This window comes from Salvelinus namaycush, chromosome 11 (genome assembly GCF_016432855.1).
Source record: "Salvelinus namaycush isolate Seneca chromosome 11, SaNama_1.0, whole genome shotgun sequence".
Classification (NCBI taxonomy): Eukaryota; Metazoa; Chordata; class Actinopteri; order Salmoniformes; family Salmonidae; genus Salvelinus; species Salvelinus namaycush.
In genome coordinates this window covers 22,763,593-22,781,582 of record NC_052317.1, presented here as the reverse complement: position 1 = coordinate 22,781,582, position 17,990 = coordinate 22,763,593, and the positions used below count along the sequence as shown (strand labels likewise).

General features: G+C 43.1%; 1 protein-coding gene across 1 annotated transcript in view; it reads left to right on the top strand.

Moving 5' to 3' along the window:
* The window catches only part of LOC120055925 (disco-interacting protein 2 homolog C-like), a 98,840-nt gene that overhangs the window by 39,710 nt on the left and 41,140 nt on the right, over positions 1 to 17,990 (top strand). Inside the window, exons 8-9 of the mRNA XM_039003979.1 lie at positions 8,302 to 8,393; positions 11,580 to 11,690. Of these exons, the coding sequence (XP_038859907.1) occupies positions 8,302 to 8,393; positions 11,580 to 11,690 (203 nt within the window). The remainder of the gene's footprint in view (positions 1 to 8,301; positions 8,394 to 11,579; positions 11,691 to 17,990) is intronic.

The window sequence follows — 17,990 nt, the reverse complement described above, 5'->3', positions numbered from 1 at the left end:
TCCCACCAACCTTATTCAGCATAGCCGAGCACCAAACTGTGTGTGTTTGACACAGGCAAGCACCTAACAATACTGCTACCTGCCGCTGAAGCATATTAATGCTATTAATGACAGCCACACAAGGAACGCCAAGTACGCTGAACAAAAATATAAACGCAACATGCAAGAATTTCAAAGATTTTACTGAGTTACAGTTCATATAAGGAAATCAGTCAATTGAAATAAATGAGGTCCTAAGCTATATTTCAAATGACTGGGAATAGAGATGTTCCCAGCATAAGGTGCACCTGCGTAATGATCATGCTGTTTAATCAGCTTCTTGATATGCCCCACCTGTCGAGTGGCGCAGCAGTCTAAGGCACCCAAGAGGCGTCACTACAGACCCAGGTTCGATCCCGGGCAGTATTCAACCGGCCGTGATCGGGAGTCCCATGGGTGGCGCACAATTGGCCAAGTGTTGTCCGGGTTAGGGGAGGATTTGGCCAGTGAGGTAGGCCTTCATTGTAAATACAAATTTGTTCTTAACTGGCTTGCCTAGTTAAGTAGAGGTTAAATAAAATTAAAGTCTTGTCAAACGACAAATGCTCACTAACAGGGATGTAAACAAAATTGTGAGAAGCTTTTTGATTTGAGAGAAGTAAGCTTTTTGTGCGTATGGAAAATATCTGTGATCTTTTATTTCGGCTCATGAAACATGGGACCAACACTTTACATGTTGCGTTTATATTTTTGTTCAGTGTACATTGTTTGTGGGAAAATGCTTTTTGAAGTAAATCGTACAGTGGCAAAAGCGATGTAGTTAATTTGTATAGTTATTTAGTTCAGTGACATAGTATGTTATTTCTCTCACCTAGGGCTCTTTAAAGTTCATTGTGAATCTTGATATATGAAAAGTCAATGTAATCAAATCCACTGTTGTTGATCAGTCAGTGACTACATAGGAATGTCTTGCATTATGTTGCAGCACTGCACTACTGCGACAATACACACTCCGACTATTCCCCTCTGCTTACTTAGATTCAAGTTTCTCTCCCAAGTCCCACCTCAAAATTCATTATGGGTCGAGGGCTGTACTATGATTTGAAGAGTAAAGTTCTGCCTCAGTAGAGTTGCCCTTATGAATTCCAAACTGCTGGGAAGGGCCCCTGTGAAGCTGTGAGAATAAAATGACCTGTAGGCTGAGTTCCAAATGGCACCCTATCAGCCCTATGGGTCCTGGTCGAAAGTAGTGCACTACATAGGGAATAGTGTGCCGTTTGGGGTGGAACCATAGACAGTCCTGCACACCGCATCCAAGAGTGCAACCTGCTGCTGAGTCATGGAGACATGACTGGCAGACAGGCAGCATGCCCCACAGGAATAACATAGGCATAATATTTCCTATATAATGCACTACTTTTGACCAGAGCCCTATGTAGTGCGCCATGTAGAGAATTCGGGTGCCATTTGGTACGCAGACACACGACTCCAGTCAGTCAGCACTAAAACAGGCCCCAATGGAACTAGTGCAGTGTCTGTCAGTCCTCTGTCTGTATGGCTGTCGGTGTGAACATATTGATTTGTAAAGTGTGGTGGCGGATCGGACAATGTTCACCAGGCTGTGAAATGTCTGCAGCCAGGCCTTCCTTTTGTCAGGAGCCCAGCGTCGAGGCCCAGCTCTCAGGGAAGGAAGAGACGGTTGGTCGGGTGAGCGAGAGCTACTGGGCCCTGAGCTGTGTGAACAACTCTGTCTTCAGTGTGCAGTGCTGAATCTTAATATGACTCTCTGAAGTGAACCTTGAGTGAATCTCACTCTCACACTCTCTCTCACTCTGTGCCTCGTTCTCTCTGCCCTACTCTCTTTGCTTGTTTAACTCCTCTGGTTTCTCTGCTGTGTGATACCTCATGACATGGACACAGTTTGCTTACAACGTCAAATTATGGTTGATAACTTTTATTGAAATAGTGGATTGATTCCTCCTAATGATTGTCTCCGTTTCCAAAAAACACAGATTGTTAATTACATGAATTTATCATCCAAAATTGGCTAGTTAAATGCTCACACTGCACTTAAACTTTTGGAATTTAGTCAATATCTATACCATCCTCCTTTACAAATGAGCACAATGTATTTCAAAAATAATGGTATCCATTTTAAGCCATCCTTAGATTAATAAAAAATAAATCACATTTACAGATTACGACCATTTCATTTAACGATGGGCCGACTCGATGGATAGATCACCACAGCATCATGATAGGAGGACATTTCCCATCCAATGCTGTAGATACAAAGCATGCCATCCTATTCCCTATCTAGTGCACTACTTTTGAACAGAACCCTTTAGGTCCTGTTCAAAGGCAGTGCACTAAATAGGGAATAGGGTGGCATTTGGGCCTATGTAATTCCAATATGAAATCACTTATCATGGAAACGTAGTGCTGTGTATCTAGGAAGGTAATGGTCTCCATTATTCACCATCTATTAATAGAGATTATGATTATGCATTAGTCATGTGCCCTGATTAGTTTATCTCAAACTCCAAAACCAAGTAGTTTATGCAATAATCCAGCTCTAATAGTTGTTTTATTTCACAGTGAAAGACATAGCTAGCTGATTAAAAAATGATCTCCCAAGACTGAGTAGAATCTACTAGGCAGTAGATTGAATCAGTAGAGCTCCACTGAGTTTGTAGGGTTAAGATCGCCTGGAGGTCTCTGACAAAGAGATTTCAAACTGACAGAAAGAAGCCACATTCACCCTCTCACGAACACACACTCACACATATACACACACACACACACACACACCTCACCCCCATCCTCCTCAGTGTGGTGTAAACACAGTGTAGGTGTGACATCAGCATGGGGGTAGGTGTGGTTGAGGTGTTGGTGGAGGCTGCTCTCTGTGTGGAATAGGGATGGGCATTTTGAGATGTTTTGATTGTTAGAGTATTCAAATTTGTTTTTTCACGTACTTGAGTATGGCAAAAAAAATATATATATATATGCAAAAAAAAATTGTCCATTAAAATAACATCAAATTGATCAGAAATACAGCGTAGACATTGTTAATGTTGTAAATAACTATTGTAGCTGGAAAATGGGATGCCTAGAAGGCCAGCATCCCGGAGTCGCCGCTGTACTTGTCCTCTTGCTCAGTTGTGCACCGGGGCCTCCCACTTCTTTCTATTCTGGTTAGAGCCAGTTTGGGCGGTTCTGTGAAGGGAGTAGTATACTGCGTTGAATGAGATCTTCAGTTTCTCGGCAATTTCTCAGAACAAGAATAGACTGACGAGTTTCAGAAGAAAGTTATTTGTTTCTGGCCATTTTGAGCCTGTAATCGAACCCACAAATGCTGATGCTCCAGATACTCAACTAGTCTAAAGAAGGCCAGTTTTATTGCTTCTTTAAAATCAGAACAACAGTTGCCAGCTGTGCTAATAATTGCAAAAGGGTGTTCTAAGGATAAATTAGCCTTTTTTTAAATGATAAACTTGGATTAGCTAACACAACGTGCCATTGGAACACAGGAGTGATGGTTGCTGATAATGGGCCTCTGTACGCCTATGTAGATATTCCATAAAAAATCAGCCGTTTCCATCTACAATAGTCATTTACAACATTAACAAGGTCTACATTGTATTTCTGATCAATTTTGTATTATTTTAATGGACAGAAAATGTGCTTTTCTTTCAAAAACAAGGACATTTCTAAGTGACCCCAAACTTTTGAATGGTAGTGTATATGTGTCACGTTCCTGACCTTATTTCCTTTGTTTAGTCTTGTTTAGTTGGTCAGGACGTGAGCTGGGTGGGCATTCTATGTTATGTGTTTCTATGTTGGGTTGTCAACTAGCCTGATATGGTTCTCAATCAGGGGCAGGTGTTTTACGTTTCCTCTGATTGAGAACCATATTAAGGTAGGCTGTTCTCACTGTTTGTTTGTGGGTGATTGTTGCTGTGTCTGTGTTTGTTCACCACACGGTACTGTTTAGTTTCGTTCATTCGTTTGTTCCTGTTCGTGCGTTCATTGTTTTATGTGTTCTCCAGTTCAGGTCTGTTAACGTCGTTTATTATTTTGTAGTTTGTTCAAGTGTATTTTCGTCTTCGTTATTATTATTAAAATTATTATGTATTCAACCCACGCTGCGTTTTGGTCCGATCCATGTTCCTCTTCAGACGAGGAGGAAGACGAGCGTTACAATATGTTTATTTTTAGAACACCAGGCCTGCACTGGAAAAAAACGTGCTCGTATATCTATATGCCAACAGATCGCAACAATGCCTTATTTGGTAACACTTTACTGTCCTAACCATGTCATATGTCTAATAACCTGTCATAAATTGTTATTTTATGGGTGGTTATGACAGTGTTTTTTTTCCCTGCCAAGAAGTTTCCTTTCAATTGAAAGTTTGTTTCTGAAATCCTTTGTTGTAATGAATTCTTTAAAGTCATATTTTTACACTTTGACACTGTCAAAAAGCATTATGACCATCCTGTCACTTTACTTGGACTAAGAAAATACACTATATGACACTTTCAAGAAGCATATGACCATTAGAATCATATAAGCCAGATAGACTGGTCACGTACAATGCCTTCAGAAAGTATTCATACCCTTTGACTTATTCCACATTTATTGTTACACCCTAAAATGAGAATGTTAGACATTTTTGCAAATGTATTTAAAATGAAATACAGAAATATCTGATTTACATAAGTATTCACACCCCTGAGTCAATACTTTGTAGAAGCACCTTTGGCAGCGCCTACAGCTGTGAGTCCTTCTGGGTACATCTGTAATAGCCTTCCACACCTGGATTGTGCACCATTTGCACCTTTTTTTCTTTTTTTCATTTTTTTTTTCAAATTCTTCAAGCTCTTTCAAATTGGTTGTTGATCATTGCTAGACAACCATTTTCAGGTCTTGTTATAGATTTTGAAGCAGATTTAAGTCAAAACTGTAACTCGGCCACTAAGGAATATTCATGGTCTTCTTGGTAAGCAACTCCACTGTAGATTTGGCCTTGTCTTTTAGGTTATTGTCCTGCTGAAAGGTGAATTCATCTCCCAGTGTCTGGTGGTAAACAGACTAAACCAGGTTTTCCTCTAGGATTATGCCTGTGCTTAACTTCATCCCGTTTCTTTTTATCCTGAAAAACGATTATAACCATATCCATAACATGATGCAGCCACCACTATGCTTGAAAATATGGAGAGTGGTACTCAGTGTAATGTGTTGTATTGGATTTGCCCCCAAAATAACACTTTGTGTTCAGGACCAAAAGTTAATTGCTTTGCCACATTTTTTTGCAGTATTACTTTAGTGCCTTGTTGCAACCAGGATGTATGTTAGTATTGTGGAGTAAATACAATGTTGTTGATCCATCCTCAGTTTTCTCCTATCAGTCATTTAACTTGATAAGCACATTTTTACTCCTGAACGTATGTAGCCTTGCCATAACAAAGGGGTTGAATACTTATTGACTGAATACATTTCAGCTTTTGATTGAATACATTTCAGCTTTTGATTGTTTTATTCATTTGTAAAAAAAAATCAAAAAACATAATTCCATTTTGACATGACGTATTGTGTGTAGGCTAGTGACCCAAAAAATCTCAATTTTAATCGATTTTATATTCAGTCTAACACAACAAAATGAGAAATTCAAGGTTGGTGAATACTTTCTGAAAGCACTGTACATGCCCTTATGTCAGTCATCAGTCAAAAAGAGGGTGTCTTGTCCTTCCTGCTTCTGCATTCATCTAGTGTTAGGACCATGTTAGTGTTAGGACCATGTTATGACAGCTTATGTCAGTTGACATATGACATGGTTGTGACCATGTTATAATGTTGTCAAGTAAAGTGTTACCCCTAATTTATCATAACCATTACAAATAACAGATCATAATTACTAAATTGCCCCATATACAGTAAATTCAGTCAATAAAACAAGTGCCATTTTAAGATGCATTTTTTTGAAAGCGTAATATCAACTGGTTATATTATATTGTGGAACACAATCTTCAGAAAGGCAGTAACCTCAGCAGTGGTACTTGCTTGAAGAAGCTGATGGCTGTGCAACTGCATAGCCTTGTTGTGTTAATTTAGCAGACAAGACGCTTATTTCCCGAGACCTTATCACAATCGACATACCTATTTTACAGTAAAAAAAAAACAAACCATGTAATATAACAGAATAAAATAGAACCAAATAATTTTTCTACATTTAAAAAAAGTTGTCCCTGTGAAGTGATGCGCATCTGCCTGGAACAGCTGTTCTCAAAGAGGGATCATTTGAAATGGGGCTCAATATTTTCAGGGTTACAAACCAAAATGTTTTATTTTTCATATATATACACAGATGTTCAATTTAGTTTATTCTGCCTGTTTGGAATTTTCTAAATGGATGAACAATTCCACGTTGAACACTGCATGATGAATTACGGCCAGGACATCAGTTTGGTGAGTAGGCCTAGGCTTAATGATTCTGATGAAAATACCATCTTTGTCTTTAGCCAATTGATGTTTTTGCATATTTTCAGTGGGGAACATGTATGTGTGTGGGGGTTATAGCCTAGGCTAACCAATTCTAAATGGCACTAGCCATTTGAAAAGTAGCTTAAGCGGAAAATAGACGGGACGCAATTATCTGAAAACTGCCGCATGTTGTTGTTAACTTATATTTTCCTACTTCAATCAACTTGTCCATTTTGAATTTGTGATAAAACTGTTGTCATTTGGCAAGAAATCTAGCTTATGTACCCAATGAGTTAGATCCATTTTTATGAGCATTTATTTCGGTTGGCCTAATGGGAGCTTGTGTGTGCGGTCGGAATGCAATTGAGTGAATGAGATACGAAGGGGAATTTAGGGAGAACAGTGTGATGCTTGGTTTATTTTTGTTGTGCCCCGCAAATGCACATGTACAAATGGAACACTAGAGGCAAAGTAAATTAACATTGTTTTCAAGACAATTTCACTTGCTCGTTTGGGCAGCCACAAAGCACATTCCACCAAATAGTTTAACATTATTTGAAAAAATGTGATCTCTGGTTAGAGATCGAGCTTTGGCGTCCATTCGAGTACTCTATTCATGTCCATCCCTAGTGTGAAGTTGTCATCTGACTCAGCACTTCCCAGGCTGCCAGTTCTGATGTCACCTAGTCCCCATGTCACCACTGAGTCAGTCAGCCCTCAAAGGAAAGCCAGAGTGTCTCAAATGGCACCCCATACCCTATTTTAGTGTACTGCTTTTGACCAGGGCCCATAGGGCGTTGGGGAAAAAATGTGTGCACTATAAAGGGAATAGGGTGCCATTTGAGATGCAAACAGACGGGAACCGTCGCACAGACACTGTCACCATGCAAGCTCAGAAACCTCCAAAGAACACCCTCGGCTTTCTTTTCCTCTCATCATCGGGAGAATAGTTACAGTAACCAGGAAGATGAGAGCTGGGTCCTAATCATTAGCAAGCAAATGGAAGAAAACAGACTGAAACAGGGAGAGACCATCTGAACTTGTCCAATATGAAACGCTCGTTTTTCGTTTTCCATTACACAACGGATTAAAACATTTTGCTACGGTGTGCTGTAATGACTACAACACCGGCAAGTTGTTTGCTCTCTCATTAATACTAGTACAAATGCTTTTTCTTTTGCCCACTTGAAGCTCAATCCCCCTGGGTCCCTCCGCTCCCTCCCTCCCTCTATCCCTCCCGCCCTAATTCATTCATTCATTCTGATGGAAATCAAAAGACTCGTTTAGAGTACAGAACAACACACCATTACAGGAGATTGATCATGCATAATATCTGCCTCTGCCATGTTGAATTGACTGCCATCAGTCACCTAACACAACACTCACAGCAATGCTGAATGGAGCATTCTACTTTTCCAACTCAACACCTATCCCAGAAACATTTCAGTTGCCTGACGACTAAAGACCTTTCCTCAGTTGTGAGGAATGTTAAATATTTGGCTTAAAATTAAGTTTATTTCATCATCCAAAAAGGGAGGTTCAAGTTACCTTCATATCCTGGAATATGCTAAAACATTATTACCCACTAACCAGAGATTCCTAAAATTAGATAAAATAAGAGATTGTATTGTCCATTTATTGTACTTTTCAAACATGACCTACTCAAGCAGCCTACATGTTATTGTTTCCCATGCTGCTCTTTGATGTGCTCTCTGTTTCCTCTTCCTCTTGAGGTGGTTTGGAGTGAGTCTATTACAAACATGCTGCCATCTTTGTCCTGGATCCATAGCCTCTGAAACAGATCAATAACCAGTGTTTATTTTGATTGGTCCCTGTAGGAAAACTCTGGACGCGGAGTATTAAGGTGGCCTATAACATCCTCCACAAGCTGGGGAGCAAGCAGGAACCCATGCTCAGACCTGGAGACCGGGTGAGTGAAAGGGGGGAGGAAAGGAGGGAGTGAATGTGTGTAGGATGGAGGGGTGAATGTGGAGGTATGGGTGAAGGGTGAGGGAGAAGGGGTGAAGAGGCCTGTGTGTGAGCTCAAGCCCCTGTGTCTACATTCAGAGAGAAGGGCTTACAGAGCATCAAGCAGCATCATGTCCAAGATAAGCACCAGCCACCAGGCTTAATCTCCTGTGTTCAGGCTCAGGACACTGCCTGGTGTGTATTACTGCAGTCCTTCTGGGATTTGGTACTTCTCTGGCTACTTATGTTACCCAACATGAATGTTATTTCACGTGACGTACAGTATCTGAGTTACTGTATGCTCTCCCTTTAGATCTTCTGTGCTACTGCTCTCTGTGCTACTGCTCTGTGTCACTGTGCACTACTGCTCTCTGTGTCTCTGTGCGCTACTGCTCTCTGTGTCTCTGTGCGCTACTGCTCTCTGTCTCTGTGCGCTACTGCTCTCTGTGTCTCTGCGCTACTGCTCTGTGCGCTACTGCTCTCTGTGCGCTACTGCTCTCTGTGCGCTACTGCTCTCTGTGCGCTACTGCTCTCTGTGCGCTACTGCTCTCTGTGCGCTACTGCTCTCTGTGCGCTACTGCTCTCTGTGCGCTACTGCTCTCTGTGCGCTACTGCTCTCTGCGCGCTACTGCTCTCTGCGCGCTACTGCTCTCTGCGCGCTACTGCTCTCTGCGCGCTACTGCTCTCTGTGCGCTACTGCTGCAATCCTTTCTTCTTCAATGAAAGTGATTTACCACTTATGGTATCCATTTACACAACATGTCACCAGCTTTGAATTACAAGTAAGGATTGTAATGAAGATCCACACTGTCCCACTCTTTTTTCCCCCTGCTATTTGATATACCGGTACTTGTGCATTACTAAAAGGCAACTGTTACCTATTGGCCGCATCCCAAAATGGCACCCTATTCCCTGCATAGTGCACTATATAGGGAATAGGGTGCCATTTGGGACGCCACCATTGACTCAAGTCTCCTCAGCATCCATCCTATTTTGAGGATGTTGCTTTGTTTCTTTCATCTAGGTTTGTTCCCCTTCGTTTGCTGGGTAGGAAACTGAGTCAATGTTTGCATCCCAAGTGGCACCCCAGTTCCTTTTAAGTGCCCTACTGTAGACCAGAGCCCTATGGCCGTATGCTCAAAAGAAGTGCACCATAAAAGGAATAGGATTCCATTTGGGACGCAAGCTGGTGTTATGAGTGTGTTTCCTCGTTAACTAGAGAGGAACGGTTAATTACTGTACAGAAAGTTTATTCTCCCACCCCCTCCCTGTAAATTATAAAGTAGCATTGATTATACTTTTCATAAAAATAGTTTATTGAAGCCCATAAGTCCCACTAGAGCTGCTTGGAGGTTTAGCAGAATGGGATGAGTCACAGCTGACAACACAGAAATGGAAGAAAAACTGCATTTTGCAGGGTGACATTGAAAAGCTCTGCAAAAAAGATTTAACAGCACCCAGAAATGATTTACTCTCCTTTTGCACATAAGGCCATAGGGCTCCGGTCAAAAGTAGTGCTCTGTATAGGGAATATGGTTTGCGGCATTTTAGACTCAGATAATGTAGAGGACATGCAGTAAGGTAATGCTGTGTTCCATCGTGGCAGGTGCACTCTGTTTCACCCCCAGATGCTGTCTAATCAGAGCTACAGTATATTATGGCTCTCTGTCCAACATGGGAGCCATTAACAGCACTTAGTGTTAAGTTTACTGTTATCTCACACACACACACTGTTATCACCCTTGCTCCCAGGCCGGAATGCAACCTGGTGCACATCTGATCCAACATGCACTAGCACCAGATACGCGTTCCAATGACGCCACCATTGAAGTTAAAGCACCAAGTACACACTATCCACTGTCTCCAGACAGAAAATCTATTGAACAGGATATTTGTATATGACACCGAGGATTTTTGTTATTTATTTATTTTTAGTCAACCCTTATTTTACCAGGCAGGTCAATTTAAGAACAAATTGTTATTTAGAATGATGGCATGACTTCCTGGATCTAGGAAGTTGCCCTTTTTTGTGTTGAGAAGCATTGTGATTGATGTGATCTATCCATAAGTGAGCTGTTCTGCTCTCCTCCTGAGTTGGGGCCTGCTGGAGAGGAGAGAGCTGCATTAGGCAGATGAAAGTGTCTAGGGGAGATGGCAGTAGCTTTTATCAGAGGGAGAGAATTTCTTCTCACTTTTGTTTGTTTATTTCACTTGCTTTGGCAATGTAAACATATGTTTCCCATGCCAATAAAGCCCCTTTGAATTTGAGAGGGAGAGAGCAAGAGCCCAGATGCTCAGTCAGAGTTCACAATTCCACTGTTCTGATAAGGCTGCCTGCCTCGCTGCTGAAGCTCAATCAGCCCCTTTTGTAGACAAAGCTAGCGTCCCAAATGGCACCCTATTCCCTTTATAGTGCACTACTTTTGACCAGAGCCCTATGTAGGAAATAGGGTGCCATTTGGGACAGAACCTAATTTTGTTGCTCCAGTGTTGAGGAGAAAAGAGGCCCCCCTGTGTGAACACGGTTTAGACATCGCTGATCATCTGTCACTGGGTGGAAAACTCCCTCAACAGACTGACTGACTGACTCCGGGCTCATGGGATGATAATGTTAGCAGCATGCTTTCATATCTTGCTTGGCACGTAGTCATATTTTAGGAGATGTTGAGTTTGGGCTCTATTTGGGGGCTTGTTGTCATGACTACACTGACCAAAGACTTAGTCATGCTCTCCTCAGTTTACAATAAGCGATGAGATTTCAGACATATAGATTTTCTGCGGCAACTTAACCAATGAAGGCACATTTATAGATCTTAGATTATCAGAGCGTATCAAGTGTTTCCACTTTCTATTCAAATCTCCTTTCAAGTTGGAAAACTGACCATTTTGTTGTTTTCATCTCTTAGGATGTCATATTTTGGAGATCGTCTGTATTTGGGGCTTTCCGACATCACAACACTGGCCTAAACCATTATCTGTTCAATTATCAGAGCTTATGGGTTATTTTCCACTTTTTCCACAAATCAGAATACGTTTACAGGATATCTATTGGTAATCAATCATTTGTATAAGGGTGGGTTAGTGCCCATTTACTATTATATAATTACCATTTCACTCTGTCTAACCTTTGTGATTTATCTGTCCACAGGTGGCTCTGGTCTTTCCCAACAACGACCCGGCTGCCTTCATGGTTGCCTTTTATGGCTGCCTCCTTGCGGAAGTTGTCCCTGTGCCAATCGAAGTGCCACTTACGAGAAAAGTAAGGACACACACACACACACACACACACACACACACACACACTGGTGTACGTGTGTGTCCTCCTGCGTCATTGAGGCCAGCAGCATGAAAGGAAAGACAGGTGGAGTTCCCCTTTTTAGTACAACATTTGTGTCCCAAATGGCTCCCTATGATGTAGTGCACTTCTTTCTATCAGGGCCCATGCAGCTTTGGTGAAAAGTAGTGCACTATATAGAGAATAGGGTGCCATTTGGGACTCAGAATAACAGGAGGAAAAGTGAATGAGAGGTGAAGCAATGTTTGCATTTGGACCAAAGAGGTCGTGCAGTCATAGGACTCATTCTCTTCATAAGTGTTGACAGTAGGCTGTCAACTGTCATGATGTCACATAGAGAAAAGAGCAGAGGTACTATAGCCTTGTAAACTTGGCCCTTTGCAGTCAGTGCTACGTGTGTAGCTACACTATATAGACAAAAGTATGTGGACACCCCTTCAAATTTGTGCATTCGGCTATTTCAGGCACACCAGTTGCCGACAGTTGTTTAATATAGAGCACACAGCCATGCAATCTCCATAAACAAACATTGGCAGTAGAATGGCCTTGCTGAAGAGCTCAGTGATTTTAAACGTGGCACCGTCATAGGATGCCACCTTTCCAACAAGTCAGTTCGTGAAATCTCTGCCCTGCTAGATCTTCCCCGGTCAACTGCAAGTGCTGTTATTGTGAAGTGGAAATGTCTAGGATCAACAACGGCTCAGCCGCGAAGTGGTAGACCACACAAGCTCACAGAACGGGACCGCCGTGTGCTGAAGCTCATAGTGCATAAAAATCATCTGTCCTCGGTTGCAACACTCACTACCGAGTTCCAAACTGCCTCTAGAAGCAACGTCAGCACAAAACAATGCCCCGTGCACAAAGCACTTGACTGGCCTGCACAGAGCCCTGATCTCAACCCCAGCGAACACCATTGGGGTTGATCTGAGGACCTTCAAAAGGTGGGTGGCGGGCCGGCTGTTGCCGATCCATGTACTAAAGGAGATCAGTCCGGTCTTTTTGTCTGAAGTCAGTAGAGTTGGTCATCAAAAAGAAAGTAGGACCACTCTTCATATAGTTAACTTTTACCGAACCTCAACCCCAGATCCGGGATCACCCCCCACCCCCCCCACACTGATTAGCATCGCTAGCATAGCGTCACAATTAAATAGTAGCATCTAAATATCATTAAATCACAAGTCCAAGACACCAAATGAAAGATACAGATCTTGTGAATAAAGCCACCATTTCAGATTTTTAAAATGTTTTACAGGGAAGACAAAATATGTAAATCTATTAGCTAACCCCGTTAGCAAAAGACACCACTTTTCTAACTCCATCAGTTTCTTACTCCATCAGGTGCTATCACCAATTCGGCCAAATAAAGATATTGATAGCCACTAACCAAGAAAAAACCTCATCAGATGACAGTCTGATAACATATTTATTGTATAGGATAGGTTTTGTTAGAAAAATGTGCATATTTCAGGTAGAAATCATAGTTTACAATTGCACCCATCACAACTCGACTAGAATAAATACAGAGAGCAACGTGTATTACCTAATTACTAATCATAAAACATTTCTTAAAAATACACAGCTCACAGCAATGGAAAGACACAGATCTTGTGAATTCAGACAATATTTCAGATTTTCTAAGTGTTTTACAGCGAAAACACAATAAATCGTTATATTAGCATACCACATATGCAAACGTTACCCGAGCATTGATTCAAGCCAAAGAGAGCGATATCGTTATCATCGCCAAAATATATTAATTTTTTCACTAACCTTCTCAGAATTCTTCCGATGACACTCCTGTAACATCATATTACAACATACATATAGAGTTTGTTCGAAAATGTGCATATTTAGCCACAAAAAAACGTGGTTATACAATGACAATACTAGCAAAACTAGCCTGAAAATGTCGGGCGCCATCTTTCACAGTGATCTTGTCTCATAAATAACTATTCATAAACTTGACTAAAAAAATATATAAGTTAGACAGCTATCGAAAGACAAATTAGTTCTTAATGCAATCGCTGAATTACATTTCTAAAATTATCCTTACTGTGCAATACAGGGTTCGCCAAGCGAAGCTATACCAAAAAAAATGGCGGAATATGCGTTTAACATTTTTCGACAGAACAACGATTTATCATCTTAAATATTTCTTACTATGAGGTGATCTTCCATCAGAATCTTGGGCAATGTATCCTTTCTTGGGTCTAATCTTCTTTTGGTCGAAAGATGTCCTCTTGTCCGTCGAAATGCCCACTAACGTTCGACCGGGACCCCGAAACGTGCCCGGGGCTTCAAAGTGCATCACATAGAAATGCCTCAAAATCGCACTAAACGGATATAAATTGCTATAAAACGGTTTAAATTAACTACCTTATGATGTTTTTAACACCTATAACGAGTAAAAACATGACCGGCGATATATTACTGGCTAAACAACAGCTTGGAAAGAGAGCAGGTCCGACGTCCATCGTGCGTCAGGCGCAGGGAGCAAAAGAACGGTACATCCGGTCTTTGGCCTTTTATACAGGCCCTGATTGCGCAATCGACTCCATTCAAATTGTCACCACTTACTGACATCTAGAGGAAGGCGTGGGCAGTGTTTGTATCCTCATAGGATTTACAGGGACTTTAAAACTGACCTGGGACCAGAGGCCAAAATTTCTGAAATCTCACTCCCTATCAGGAAAAGTGCTGTAGAATGAGTTCTGTTCCACTCAGAGACATAATTCAAACGGCTATAGAAACTAGAGAGTGTTTTCTATCCAATAATAACAATAATATGCATATTGTACGAGCAAGAATTGAGTACTAGGCAGTTTAATCTGTAGAGCAAATTATGCTAATGCGAAACAGCACCCCCTATAGTGGCAAGAAGTTAATTAAAATGCCTTTATTTGTATGGCGTGTTCATTGGAAACAAAGTTTTAAACTCAGACGCATTTTGGCTGCATGGCCTTTGTCAGGGAGTACAAAGATTATGATAATACAATGTCCTCTTCGAAACGGCTTTTCCCAATCAACCCTAATTTGAAGAGGGAGTGGTTACAGAATTCATTGGACACCGCCGAGTAAGCAATACTTTCCACATTAAAGTGAAATACTGCAGACATGCCATCAAATGCATCTCAAGGCTAGAAGCATCAGAGCCCCTAGAAAGGTAGTTCTAACCTTGAATATGACAGGGCAAAGTGCTAAGAATAGGAGAGCCATCTGTTCACTAGATCACAGCAAACCACAACAGTCTAAACCTAGCTGAGGGCAACAGAGCAATAGTAGAGTTGGTGGTCAGTGGACAATAGCTGTTGCCTAGCAGTGTGTAGAACCAGGAGACTAGGAGGATTGTTTTGCGAGTGAACAGGTCTGTCTTGTAAAAGAGAGGTTTTATTCTCATTGAGATAAAATATGTCAATTAAGCTTAAATAAAAATACAAAAGTGTAGGCTCCTGGATGTAGGGGGTATGTTCTTCTCTTATGAGACTGCTCACGTCCTAGTGTGACTCAGCCTGCCTCGGCTGCTTTCACCAGATCTGGCTCTGTAGTTCAGTCAGAGGATCAAAGCTTTTAATCGTGGCCATAGAGAGGTCTGGGGGTCTGGGGGAGGTGGAGGACATCCAAAGAGAGAGCAGTCAGTGGCCTGTTGATGTGTGCTACGCTACAGTGCAAGAGAACAGAGTTTGTCCCAAATGACACCGTATTCTCTCTAGTGCACTAAATTTGACCAGGGCCCATGGGGCCAGTCAGACAGAGGAACATGCAGGGGAAAGGGATTTGGGAGCGTTTGGTTCTCTCTCTGGAGGAGGCGCGTTCCAAATGGTCACCCTATTCCCTATGTAGTGCATTACTTTTGACCAGGGCCCATAGGAATCGGGTGTGTTTTGTATGCATACAGGTTTTTATTCATAAATGAGGATTATGACTAGGACTAAAGATATGTAACCGCTGTGTGATCAGAGGGAGTAACTTGGCTTATTAACACTTTTGTGTGACTAAAGTCCTGTCCAGGGGGTGTACTTGTACGTCAAAGCTGCCTCCCGCTACAGAAACAGAGACAGGCTCGAGCCCTATGGGCCATTCTGGCGCGGAAAGCCTTACTTTCCTTGCTTACAGTTGTCATGGTGTAATATCTCTGGGGAGTGCCATAGAGAAACCAGACGGCCATTATGGCTCTTCAGCATCTGGATCCAATTGGCATTATTAAACAAGACTTTGTAGTTTCACTCTCTGTGGGGGAACCTCGCTGATATTGTACTCATATACTGTAGTCATCACACTCAAGCCGGGACCATTCAGCTGTTCCTCAAACCATTTTATTATGTTATGCTACAATAATAATGGAAAATGTGGCAAGCAATTAATTTCGGCGATTTACAGGAACATTTGTAATGGGAGCGTGGGTTGAACATTGACGGTCTTATTCTTCTTGATATTATAGTATATAGGGAACGGAGAAATCCGAGATCTGATTTTGGTGACACATTAGCTTGTAGCTCCAACGGGTCGTCCTGGACCGTCGGGTTTGTGAGGAGACCTCTTCAAAATGAGTTCAGACGACTGACATAAAGCTTGTCGTCTTTGTGAGTCATCATTCGATGGTGGTTTAGTTTGTAGCTCAAACGCTTCGGGTTTTACAGACGGTTTTGTGGTGATTTTCTTGTCGGCCTCCCGAGTTCATTCCCGGGCTGTGTCCCATAGGGCGGCGCACAATTGTCCCAGCGTCGTCCGGGTTAGGGGAGGATTTGGCCGGTGGAGCTGTACTTGGCTCATCGTGCTCTAGCGACTCCTTGTGGCGGGCCGGGTGCCTGCAGGCTGACCCCTGTCGCCAGTTGAACGGGGTTTCCTCTGACACATTGGTGCGGCTGGCTTCTGGGTGGGCAGGTGTTGAGGAGTGTGATTTGGCGGGTCATGTTTCGGAGGACTCATGATAGCGATGAGACAAGATCGAAAAACGGGGTAAAATACAAAAAAATAATAATAATACTGCTATTACAAGCCCTATGTTATGGAATAGGCGCAAGCTTTATATCGATAGAAATTGAGCTGCAGCCAGGACAAAAAAACGGTATGTCTCTAGCATAAACACGAGGAACTATTCAAAATGACCGTGTGATGCTAGGGAGTGTTTCCCCCCTACCACCTCTCACACCTCTGCCTTTTTCCCCATCTTGCTTACTCACACATCCCTCTTTCTTTCTGCTCTTTCTCTCCCTCTGTTTCTCTCCCTCTGCTTTCTGTCTGTTGTCTCTTTCTATCTATCTCCTTGTCTGTCTCTCTTCATCCCAGCTCAATTAACTATTTCACTGACTCAGGTTCAGCTGATGCAGCCAGTCCAGAAGACAGGCAGGCAGGAAGAAAGGGGCAGAAAGAACGAGAGGCAGAAAGAAAGAGGCAGGCAGGCAGGAAGAACGAGAGGCAGGAAGAACGAGAGGCAGGCAGGCAGGAAGAACGAGAGGCAGGCAGGCAGGAAGAACGAGAGGCAGGCAGGCAGGAAGAACGAGAGGCAGGCAGGCAGGAAGAACGAGAGGCAGGCAGGCAGGAAGAACGAGAGGCAGGCAGGCAGGAAGAACGAGAGGCAGGCAGGCAGGAAGAACGAGAGGCAGGCAGGCAGGAAGAACGAGAGGCAGGCAGGCAGGAAGAACGAGAGGCAGGCAGGCAGGAAGAACGAGAGGCAGGCAGGCAGGAAGAACGAGAGGCAGGCAGGCAGGAAGAACGAGAGGCAGGCAGGCAGGAAGAACGAGAGGCAGGCAGGCAGGAAGAACGAGAGGCAGGCAGGCAGGAAGAACGAGAGGCAGGCAGGCAGGCAGGAAGAACGAGAGGCAGGCAGGCAGGCAGGAAGAACGAGAGGCAGGCAGGCAGGCAGGAAGAACGAGAGGCAGGCAGGCAGGCAGGAAGAACGAGAGGCAGGCAGGCAGGCAGGAAGAACGAGAGGCAGGCAGGCAGGCAGGAAGAACGAGAGGCAGGCAGGCAGGCAGGAAGAACGAGAGGCAGGCAGGCAGGCAGGAAGAACGAGAGGCAGGCAGGCAGGCAGGAAGAACGAGAGGCAGGCAGGCAGGCAGGAAGAACGAGAGGCAGGCAGGCAGGCAGGAAGAACGAGAGGCAGGCAGGCAGGCAGGAAGAACGAGAGGCAGGCAGGCAGGCAGGAAGAACGAGAGGCAGGCAGGCAGGCAGGAAGAACGAGAGGCAGGCAGGCAGGCAGGAAGAACGAGAGGCAGGCAGGCAGGCAGGAAGAACGAGAGGCAGGCAGGCAGGCAGGAAGAACGA